This window comes from Thunnus albacares, chromosome 7 (assembly GCF_914725855.1).
Source record: "Thunnus albacares chromosome 7, fThuAlb1.1, whole genome shotgun sequence".
In the NCBI taxonomy this organism is placed as follows: domain Eukaryota; kingdom Metazoa; phylum Chordata; class Actinopteri; order Scombriformes; family Scombridae; genus Thunnus; species Thunnus albacares.
The window spans coordinates 11,675,771-11,686,800 of record NC_058112.1 but is presented as its reverse complement, the minus strand read 5'-3'; the positions used below and the strand labels follow the sequence as shown (position 1 = coordinate 11,686,800).

The 11,030-nt window shown below is 43.9% G+C and overlaps 1 protein-coding gene across 2 annotated transcripts in view; it reads left to right on the top strand.

Moving 5' to 3' along the window:
• The first annotated feature begins 508 nt into the window (after positions 1-508).
• The window catches only part of dusp8a (dual specificity phosphatase 8a), a 46,087-nt gene continuing 35,565 nt past the window's right edge, over positions 509-11,030 (top strand). Inside the window, exons 1-2 of one of the 2 annotated variants that reach the window (XM_044356173.1) lie at positions 509-859; positions 7,112-7,520. In XM_044356173.1, coding sequence (XP_044212108.1) covers positions 7,284-7,520 — 237 coding nt within the window. In that variant the 5' untranslated portion in view covers positions 509-859; positions 7,112-7,283. Of the gene's footprint in view, positions 860-4,603; positions 4,623-7,111; positions 7,521-11,030 lie in introns of those variants that run through there. The other variant, XM_044356174.1, reaches the window with a different exon arrangement.

Genomic DNA, 11,030 nt, shown 5'->3' with positions numbered 1-11,030 from the left:
ATTATAAAGTAAATACTTAAAGGATAATTAAATAGAAATTTAAAAAACAAACAAAACAATCAGAAAAAAATTGAAAAAAGAGATATTTGATATATATGTATTTTATGGCTGAGGTCTTTGAAAAGTGTCTTTTATCAGGTTATGTAGTGTATGTAGTTATCAGGGTTTTATTGCAATAGATAGAAATAATTCTAAGCAACATTTTACTCACTAATGACAGTAAAATGTTTTCTCATTTTGTTAGTGTTTATTTTCTCCTTGTGATGATCTCTGCGTCACTGGCACTGGTTCCTGTATTATGGCAGCCCAGTGTCTGCACTCTACACTCCTCATGAGCAGCTTCAGCTTTAAAAAAAAAAAAAAAAAAAAAAGCCGAACTGTCCCTTTAATCCGCGGACCAGACCCTGACGTCACCCAGCCCCTGAGCCGCCTGCGCTGATTGGCTGGAGGTGACGTCAACCTCATATTTTTCTTTTTTTCCCTTCTCCTCTCCCAACTGAACCATGACCTCATCGCTTTAGTTCATGAAAGTGCTAAAGTGCACCTTCTGTAACTAACTGCCCCCCCTCCCCTACACACACACATACACACTTTAAGCTACCTAACAGAGAAAAAGCTAATCTATCCCTTCACAAGCCGACCACCTTTCCCGGTCAGTTAAACGGCTGAAGGAGCCGCTTCACCGCGCTTTCATGTCTCGCTTGTTCCCGGCGCTGTCACCCTCTGTCAGCTGCACCGTCCCCCGCGACACCGCCAGGTAAACACCGGCCAGCCCCATGACGACCCCGCCGCTGTCCCCTTCACACATGGAGGCCAGTTGACCAACTACACAGGACACAGGAGCCGCGTGGAGCCCGAGGTGAGTGTGTGTGTGTATGTTTATCGAAAGGCTTGCTGTTATTAAGTGCGTTGCTACCCACAGAGCTAGCTCACGATAGCAACCCCCGCCCCCCCTCCGCTGCTGCAGCAGCAGAGTCTGTCGGCGCGCGCCCCCCCTCCCCAACCCCCCCATGTGCGCGCCTGTCTTATGATGGGAATTTAACCCGTCCACGCTGAAGTTATTAGTGATTCTTTCATTTCTGAAAAAAACATCTGATGGTTTAACGCCAGCTCATTTCAAGGTAGGAAGAACGTGTGTGTTTTTCTTTATGTGCGCCCTGCTGCTTTTTAATCATCACAGAGTCTGTGCGAGCGGTTCAGTTTCGCATGCGGACATATCCACGCGTCATAACAACACAGGCAGGCAGGTTTCCCATTCAGACAACAGCGCAGTGGACCTTTTAATAAATGTGTCGCTACTTTACTAGATGCTAATTATGTACAATTTCTAAATGCAAGCCAGGCTGTCCGCATTGTGATCTATTCTTATTTCTAATCTAGGTCGGTTTATTATAGTGCGCTTCGAGCGCTCACCCTCCATCATTGTTATTAACGTTATCAAACAGGCCACAGTGTCCCATATATTTCTTTGTGCGCCGCATCTCTGTATTGGTCGAAATATCACATGCAGTGTTTTGAGAGACTTTTTGGCACATTCATAAACGTACGCTATATGCTTATTAATGCACAATGACAATCCAGTGTGAAATCCTACTGGATTTTATTGGCACCAGTATCCATGCCGTGGTTATTGTTATGATAGAGCCCGGGGTAGTCCCGGTTTGTTATATGACCCCGCAATTTGCAGCAACAGCAGTGGGAGAGTATTGATTAGAGGACAACAGAAGACTTTATACCAGGTTATGTTGTTTACAGTATGATGACGCTTCTGCTCAGCCGGGGCCAACCAGGAATTGATTTTTTAAAATGACATGATCACTGTAAACAGCACCACTCCTGTTGCACTGGTTTGTAAGCCATTTCTGTCTTCTGGCTTACATGTGATGAAGACATTTATTATTTATACACAGCTGTGCAAAAATACCACTATAAACCAAATGTAGTAGGCATTCATAAATATGTGATAAATTTAAAATGAGTTTCAATGACAAACAACGGAATGGGATGTTATTAGAAGCAGTGACCTTAACTTTAGAGATAAGAGTAGCAGATAACGGTAGTAGACATTGGAATCATGGTATAAGTTTAGTCAGGGAGTCAAAACACGAGAGCTGAAACTATCGAAAGATCAGTCAGTTGACAGAAAATCTACAACGATTTTGACAATCAATCAATTGCTCAAATCATTTTTTCAAGTGAAAATGCCAAAGATTCTCGTGCTCCACCTTCTCACTTCTTAGGATTTATTTGTTTTATGTGACAGTAAAATAATGTAATTTGTCTTAAAATCAGCTAATGTACTGTAATAAAACTCACCAGGAAACAGGTTAGAAACTGTCTTATCAGACTAGTTATCTAATATCCAGCAGTATCTTGAAGGCTTGGCAGCATACTCAAACATGATCTCTAACTTTTGTTTTTAACTTCCCCAGTATTTATTTGCCATCCTGTAATCCTCCTACAGCCCCCATCTGGGTGTAATTGACTGCAGAGTGCCTCGCTTTGGTCGATTTTTGAAGTGTAATCGACACAAACATCGTCAAGAGACGGTGTGTATACACACAGAAGCAAATGTTTGGTTCCTGAGAAAGCCCAGGAAGCACAGAGTAGAGGGCATGAGACGCTCTGATGATGTAATTGTTTGCGGTCCAAACAAACAACTCATGTCTCTTATTGTATGAAACTAAGAGCCAGCTTTATGTCAGCCTCACTCAAGGCTCTGGCCACAGGTGACGTTATGCAGGGAGTTAATGAATAACCTGGATGGTATTACATCAGCGCTGGTTGCCCTCCAGTTGCTCTCTTTGTGTTTGCCTCGCTGCCTGATGTCTGATATGGCGATATTGAGCTGGCCCATAGCTTGTGGTTTTGTATTAGGGACCTATGAATATTTCCGCATGGATTATCTGTTTTATGAGGATAAAGTTACTTCCCCAACTTTGTTTTATTGGTATACTACAAAGAAGCTTTTTTATCAGTTGTAAAGAGAGTGACAGTAAAGGTTATTGGGTCTGTAGATGATTTCTGTGACTGTTTTCTACTTGACAATCCAAGAGAAAATGTATTTATCTCTGGGATTTCCTCACTCCTCTCTAGTAAGAAAACAAGGTGTTGTAGTCATTTTTACACATCCAGACCTGTAACTAACAGTTATTCTAATTTTGAATTCACATACTGAATAATTTATGATTCATATTCTAATCAAATATTGTTTAAAAAAGAACAATTACCATGCCTGTTCTGTAGATTGTGAAAGGCAGGGTTATGTTTGCTTCATGCTTTCTGTGGTTTAATATAAGCTCTGAATAAAATGTAGGATTGTCCTGCATGTGCTCTGACGGGGCGTTAATGGTTCTCATGCTTTTAATAATGACCTACACTGCCAAAGTGCTGAAAGTCCCAGCTTTTTTCCAGTTTGGCAGCACTGTTGGAAAATTCAGATATTCAAATTCCCCAATGAGCTAAAACAAAACAAACATAAAAATCGACCAGTTGATCTGGTTCTCCTGCCTTCAGCCAGTAGTCAAGGTGTTACTGTATTTTTTTCAACTTTAAGGAGCCACTGATCTTCTGACCACGTGCACTTGTTTGCACATCGATTTACAAAAGATTCAGACAGGAGCCAGTTCTGGGTGAGTGCCGAAAAACTTAAGTGATGGTAAAGATGTTGTCTAGAGTAGAATGCGTGAACAAATCTCAGAAATATTGCACATGCTGAAGTCACAACAGTCTATTTTACACATGTATGTAGCGCTGTCAGTTGTAGCTGCATCTCCTCTTCTATCCTGATCCAGCATCAGCACCAGTAGCATCCCATCACCATCACCCTCCCCGTGCCCCCCGATCACCCCGACCGGGCTGTTTCTATGGCAACAACAGAATCTGCTCCGGGCCTGTACACGCTCTCTCCCTCTCTCTCCTTCTCTGTCTCTCTGCTTTCTCTCCTCGCGGCTTGTTTTCCTCTGTTCAGCCAGAGCCTCACAGCAAGCTCCTGGCTGCTGCCTATTTTAGTTTGAGAAGCTTGTTTGTTTTTGCTCCTTATTGTTCCTGCCTGGATTCAAGATGGAGGAAGAAAGACGGTTTTGCATAAGGGGCCGGGTTGTGGTTGTTATGCTGAGTAAGCATGCTGAGGTTTGAGCTCTTTCTCTACATCATCCATCATCTTATCTCACTCCTATTCAGTATTCTGCTATGTTCCTGTCTGGGTCTCTCTCCTTGTTCCCTTGACTTTCTCCTATTATCTCCTTTCATCATCCCCTTTCTTACCCAAACAAACAGGGTCCACTATGAGCGAGGACGCCGCAGGATGATAGTCTAGCAGCGTAGAAAGATGCAGAGCACCAGTCTCTCCTTCTCACTACCACGCATGTAAACCTGTACACTCCTCCCCGCCCCTCCCCATTCACTGCACAAGAGCAAAAAAGAGAGTGATAGAGGAGGAAGGAGGGAATCAGAGAAAAAAAGTGAGAGAGGCTGGGCGGGTGGGAGAGCAGTCGCCATTAGACATATGCAGCGTCAGATGTCGTGCTCAGCAGCAGGGAAACAGTAAAACGAGGGAAAGATTCACACCCCTGGAAGCTGTGTTGTTAGCGGCTCGGCTAAAGGGCTCTACGCCATGTAAGGTATGGTATAACAGGTGACGGGGCAGGCCGTAATGTGGCAGGGGGCTGTTTGTGTTAGGGGGGCACTGGCATTGCAGCAGGGCTTCTGCAGATTGGTTGCTGGGGTGTACATCATGGGAAAAAGTGGGGAAATGTCACTATGTCAGTGTGCTTATGTGCTCTGTCGCTGCAGGTCACAAAATTACACTCACTATAACATAGACGGGCATCTTAGATTAGATTAATAGGATTAGATTTATTTGTCTGTGTTGCTTTTTTAAGATATAGACTGCGTTATGTGTGTACTGTGTGCATGTGCACTACCTTCAACTTTCATTGACTGACTGTCTATGTTTCAATATATTTTATGCAACCAAGATTTGAAAATGTTCTCGGTTGGTTGAGTCTTGTGCACAGCCATACTCACACTGTAGCTACTTTCCAACACAGCAGCAGTTTGGCTGTGTTTACAGTGCCGGCAGTTGCTACTGTCTATCTAGATTTTCTTCCATGTTCCTGTGCGCATCAGGCAGGTTGCCAGGCAGCAACAGCATGTGTATGTCTATGTTCAGGTCAGCCAGCAGCCTATAGCAGAGACATGCCTGGTGGAAAATGACTTTTTTGTGGATCCTTAAAGGAACATGGTGCATGGCGACCTCTCTTGCTATGGTATTATCAATGTCTTAAGTTTGAAAGTCATTGTTGTACAAGTGAGTTTATGGGAATGTTAGAGAACTCTTTCTTGCTCCGTCTTTCTATCGCTGTCCTCTGAGCTCCATCTTCACAGTTGTCCCCTCCCTTACCTTTGAGCTGGCTGAGTTGCTAGGCTGGAGAAATCCTCGCTGAATAACATCCTTTTCTCCCTCTCTCTCCCTGCATGGAGGTGGTGTCATAACAGAGGTGAAAAGTTGCAGAGCAGGGCTACCTGGACGTCTTCCCAAGACACTACTGATCAGAACCACAGTTTCTACACGTCTCTCCTCTCTCGCAGTCTCTGTTTTCTCGCCCACCTTCTCACCGCTGTTCTGCTTTGCAAAGTATTTTTGTTTTTGTGCTTCATGTAGACAGTTCTCTTCAGTTTTTTCATTTTCCATATAAAGCCTCATTATCATAACATAATATCCCCTCTCTTAAGTTCTTTTTTTTAATGAAGTGGACATATGTGATGCTAGAGAAAGTGTGATATAATTAATTTTATAGTCTGTATCTGCTGTTAAATTATGCCTAAACTATAAAGATTTGAGTTTTTTCTCCTTTATCTCTCCACTATCTGTTTGTACACCTCTACCTCCCGTACTCTCCCTTTTCAGCCGAGGTTTAAACTTCCATTTAGGCTTTGGGGTAAATGAGAGGAGGCCCATTAATTTTTCATGACACCTCGTGCCTGTAGATGAATAAAACAACACGACGGCATTCACATTCTGACCTTCTCACTTGTCGCATGACACCTGGTTGACCAAGGAAGTGGCCGCCAGCCTACCTAGGTTTTTTTTATACATGTTCTCTGTAATAGTCATGTGTAGCCTAGCGAACACACACACTCGCTTGCTCACACACATGCAGTCATTGATCTTTCAACCCTGATAAATGATTGCGTGTGTGTGTCATGTTAGATGTACAAGTGCTGTGGTGAACGTGAGCAGGGAGAAGATCAGAGTGATTAGTAGTGATAGATAGGAGGAGGCAGTTCATCAAGTTTATGAACGATTCTCTGAAACACACACACACACACACACACACACACATACACAGGATGTCACGCAGGCCGTTCACTTGTGTCCAGACCTGCTCTCTGAATTCCCCCGGCTTAATTTATCTCACGCCCTCAGTTTCCTGTTTCATGAGCTACCTCACAAGAGACCCTTGATCAACAACAACCAACCTTCACACACAAACACACACACACACACACACGTACAGACACGCACACACACGCACACACACGCACTAATTTTATTGTTATGCATGTCTAACTTAAGTCTTTTGGCTTTGTGTTTGGATGTGTGATATTCCTTCAGAAGTCAGGACTGATAAATCCCCGCGGATGATCCAGGCGGCAAGTCTTTAAATAACTTTAATACCGTGTTTAGCATTGTGGCTATTTTTATATGAAAGGTGCTCAAAGTCTACCAATAAAAGATAACACAAACGCACAAAAATACAATGTGCACTTCACTGTGGTTTGGATGTCTAAGCGAAATGAATTAATTATTGTCGCTTTGTAGCAGTCAGGTTTGAATGATTTTGATTTGTTGTGTGATTGGACTGAAGCTCTGGACACGAACTGATCATGCTCTTGATGTCTGATCATCAGCTGTCTGGTCATCAGCATCTCAAAACTGACAGTGCGAGATCTGAATGTCACTGCTGGCCAATAATAGCGTACAAATAAACCACTGAATGCCATGCTTTCTAACCAATGCCTGTACTTTCTGCAATGTGATTGTATTTTAAGTATTAAATTCCTTCCTCTTCTTTTTTTTTTCTTTCTTTATCTCCTCTTTCTTCAGGCACCATGGATCTCGCAGCGCCCGCTCCAGTAGTAGCCCTCCTCCACTGACATCCTCTTCCCCATCTCTTCCTCCTCCTTTCCCTCTCTCATTTACCCCTCTTCCTCTACACCCCCGTCCCTTACTGGCCGTCGTCAGTGACCCAGAGTGACCACTCCGCCCCTCCTACATCATGGCGGGAGAGAAAGGGCCGACTAAACGGAGCGCCATGGACATCAAGCGCCTGGCGAGCCTCATCCAGAGAGGAACAGGCCGCTTGCTGGTGATTGACAGCAGGACGTTTTCTGAGTATAATGCGTCACACGTGCAAGGTGCGGTCAACGTTTGCTGCTCCAAGCTGGTGAAGAGGCGACTGCAGCAGGATAAGGTGTCTGTCACTGAGCTGCTGCAGCCCAACGGCAAGGTGAAGGTGAGTTAAAAGCTCAGCAGGCATGGCAGTTGAGGCTTTTTGTTCAAAGCTGTGATGCCATTGATTAGAGAGCCTTTCTTCTAATTGGACGAATGGATTCAAAGTGTCTGCGTGGCAAGCGTCCATTTTGCTGATAAGGGAAAGACACTGGACCCTACTAGGTTCAGAGCTGGCTTTGAACTTTGACCTTGCTGTGCGTAGGTTGTAATGTAAAGGTGATCTATTAATTAATTTCACCATAACCACACATGATTTCACTGAAGGAATAGTTTCACATTTTGTTGCGTTTGTATGGTTAATATGACACTACTTCTAGGAAATAGTCACCTAATCTGCACATAACCCACTGAAAGCAACATGTGGTTTTTACACAGTTTTTTTTCTTACTGTAGCTTTGGACAGTGCAAGGCTTACTGTTTCCCCCTGTGACCAGTCTTAATGCTAAGCTAAGCTAATTGGCTGCTAGCAGTAGCTTCATATTTACAGTATAGACATGAGAGTGGTATCAATCTTCTCATCTAACTCAACCCCATTTCCCAAAATGTCAAACTATTCATTTGAGCTGCTTTAAGATTCAGTGGGACTCTGAGACTGGATTTCACATCTAAACACTTAAGTCAAGATTTTAATGTCATTATTTAACGTAGTGTTTTGTGTGTTTAGTAAATTCCCTCACCCACAGACAAACAAAACCCAGTTAAAACATCATTGTTTAAATCATATGACTTCAAAAATGTATGAGTACAGAGTAGATTTTTGGGATATGCAAGATTTTCTTCTGACACACAAATGAAACCCCAGTGATTCTTCTTGCAAATGAGAATGGGGAATCAAAATTAGTCATTTATAGTACAGTGTGTTGGGACAAGTCGGCATAATCTTGCTTGTTTCAGCAGAAGCGGCAGAATCAGCACGGGAGTCCAAAACATGAACACAGCAGGGACTGTTGTCACAAATATCCTGGTGAAGATTTTTTGTGCAAATGGGCATAGGTCCACAGGAAATAAGTAGGTCTACAGCTCGGGGTTTACCCTTCAGTATAATGTTATAGCACCGTTCTTTGTGTCATGCTTGTAATAGGGAGGAAGTACAGTATGTGTTCTTTGTTATTCAAGCATACAGTAGATGCAGCAAGTTGGGACTTTCCTTGAACCAGAAGATTCAGACTGAAGTTCCCATTTCTGCAAGCACTCACCTGCTGAAGTGCCCCTGAGAAAGACACTGACTTCATGACAACTCCATGGGTTTCTCAGACGATTGCCAGCAGCCTGAACCGAGAACCAATGTGGTTCTGGATTGGGCTTCTCTCTGCTAGCCCAAGCCTGCACCACATCAGGGGGTTCTATATTTGGCGGACAGGCGTGCGTACTGTAGGTTTGTTGCTTATCAGTGGCCCTGAAATTGGAGCCTCCCGTTTTCCATGACTTCTCCTCCGAATATGACAGCCTTTTTTCCATGGCCTGTCCACCCGCGGCACGCCGACTCCTGTATTTTTAGTCGCTGTGTGAAACTGAAGGAACTCTGAGAGGGGAAACCTAAGCAGAGAGGGGGTGAAGTTTTTATGTTTTATGTGTTGGATGCGTTTTGTGCGCATGTATTTGCGTGTGCGTATATCGCCTAACAGTATTACATGACTGGACAACATCACATCACCCAGATGTGAGGAATCCACTTTAAAACAACAACAACAAAGCTGTGAAAATGGCAAATGAAAGTCCTCTTCCTGGCTGCACTGATTCTCCAAAAATTATTTTTAGCTTTTGATTTAACTTTTAACATGTTACGCCCAACTCAATACAACATTGATTCACAGAGGCTGATGACAACTCAGGTGACATTTTTTTCATAGGTGTGACACAATGAGTTTGAATGACAGTCCATAAACTGCCATTGCCTTTGTTTTTGTTGGTTTACTTCCTGATTGCCAGCAACAGGTCAGAGTGTCTTTGTCCCGCATCTCATTCTGTCAAACTTACTTATGAAAGTGATGTATGACCTGCTAATAATAATACTGTACTAGTCCTGGAGTTGTAGATGACAAACTGACTCTGTATTTCCATCTGGTACATGAAAACTTTAATCACCAAAAACATGCCCTGCCCACCAAATGGCAAATAATTACACATTATTGCTTTAGATTATTGCTTTGCTGCTCCTGTTGGTTTGCAGTTAACGCTTGTAGGTGACTGACTTTCCACATAGTCAGATGGTAAAATGGAGGACAACTGTGGATTATTGTTACTTTCTCAAGTCAAATGACCTTCAGTTCAGCTAATAGCGTCTGTATAATTGGTACATTGGCTGAGAGTCCCCATGTGCCTGCTGTTTTTCACTAACTCTCTGTTATACCAATTAGTTTTAATTCACTTTTATTACAAGGGCTTCTGGCAGTCAAACCTGCATGCCTTTCTTCTCACCCAAAATGTACCACTATTAACTGGACAGGGATCTTGTATAACACCTCTTGTGTTAGATGAGTTACATGGATCTGGGTAGAAAAGACAGTACTACACCTGAAGTCCACACGGGACATCCTCCATCTTCAAATGTGTGACTCAGCCTTACCAAAAGATCCAGTTTTGCTCGGATTACAGTTTTATTTTAGGCGGTGATATTGCATGACCTACTCTTGCAGTCTACGGATTTAGACAGAAAAAAAATAACAACAGAAAAGCTGTAGGGGTTGAAAAAGCTGCAGAGCTGTGAAGTTTAAGAGATTTTGGATCTCGTCTGAATTTCAGTTTCATTACTTTAGTGCTACATCTCAGTGAAGCAAGCTTCATAGTGTTTCTGTGTTGGGTCTATTAGGTCCATCTCTGTGTGGGGCCCTGTGGTTGGCTGGTCTCATACTGTGGCACCCCATAGAGCCTTGCTTCCTCCTGATTTCTCTCACTTTCAATCTCATGACAGCTCTGTCTGCCTCCTACAACCGTAGCCTGCATCTTCCACCACTGACCTGTTCTCTTGCAATTTATTCCTTTTTCCTCTCCTCTTCCTGTCCCTATCTGGTCTTGCCCCATGGCTGGTTTGTTATTATCCATTCCCCACCCCCAGTAAAGAGGATAAGGCTTGCGATTAATGCTAGGCTGGATAAAGCTGGAACTAGCCGGGTGAGAGAGGAGGGCCTGACGGACCCAGACTCTTTTGTTATTGGCTAAGCATGACATCATCCCTTTTGTGCGGCCACTGGCAGGCCGCGGGCTGGGCACGTGCAGACTGGCTGTGTGGTGTTAAAGCCGGCTCCCAGCTAACCCCTCACACACACATACAGACACACACCATCCTCTCTACCCCCCACATGGCTCTGAGCATCGCCAGGAGCCGCCTCAGTCAGCCAAGACAGCAAAGGACACCATTGTGGCTCTTTGTTGGGGAAGTGAATGCAGGAAGCGGGAGAGCAGCACTGAGGGTATTCATGGATGGGCTGCTGCCTCCGCCTCCTCCCCGGCTGCCTCCCGCCTCACATCCCATTGAGCACTAATAGCCTGCATCCCCCAAGGCGCTGCACTC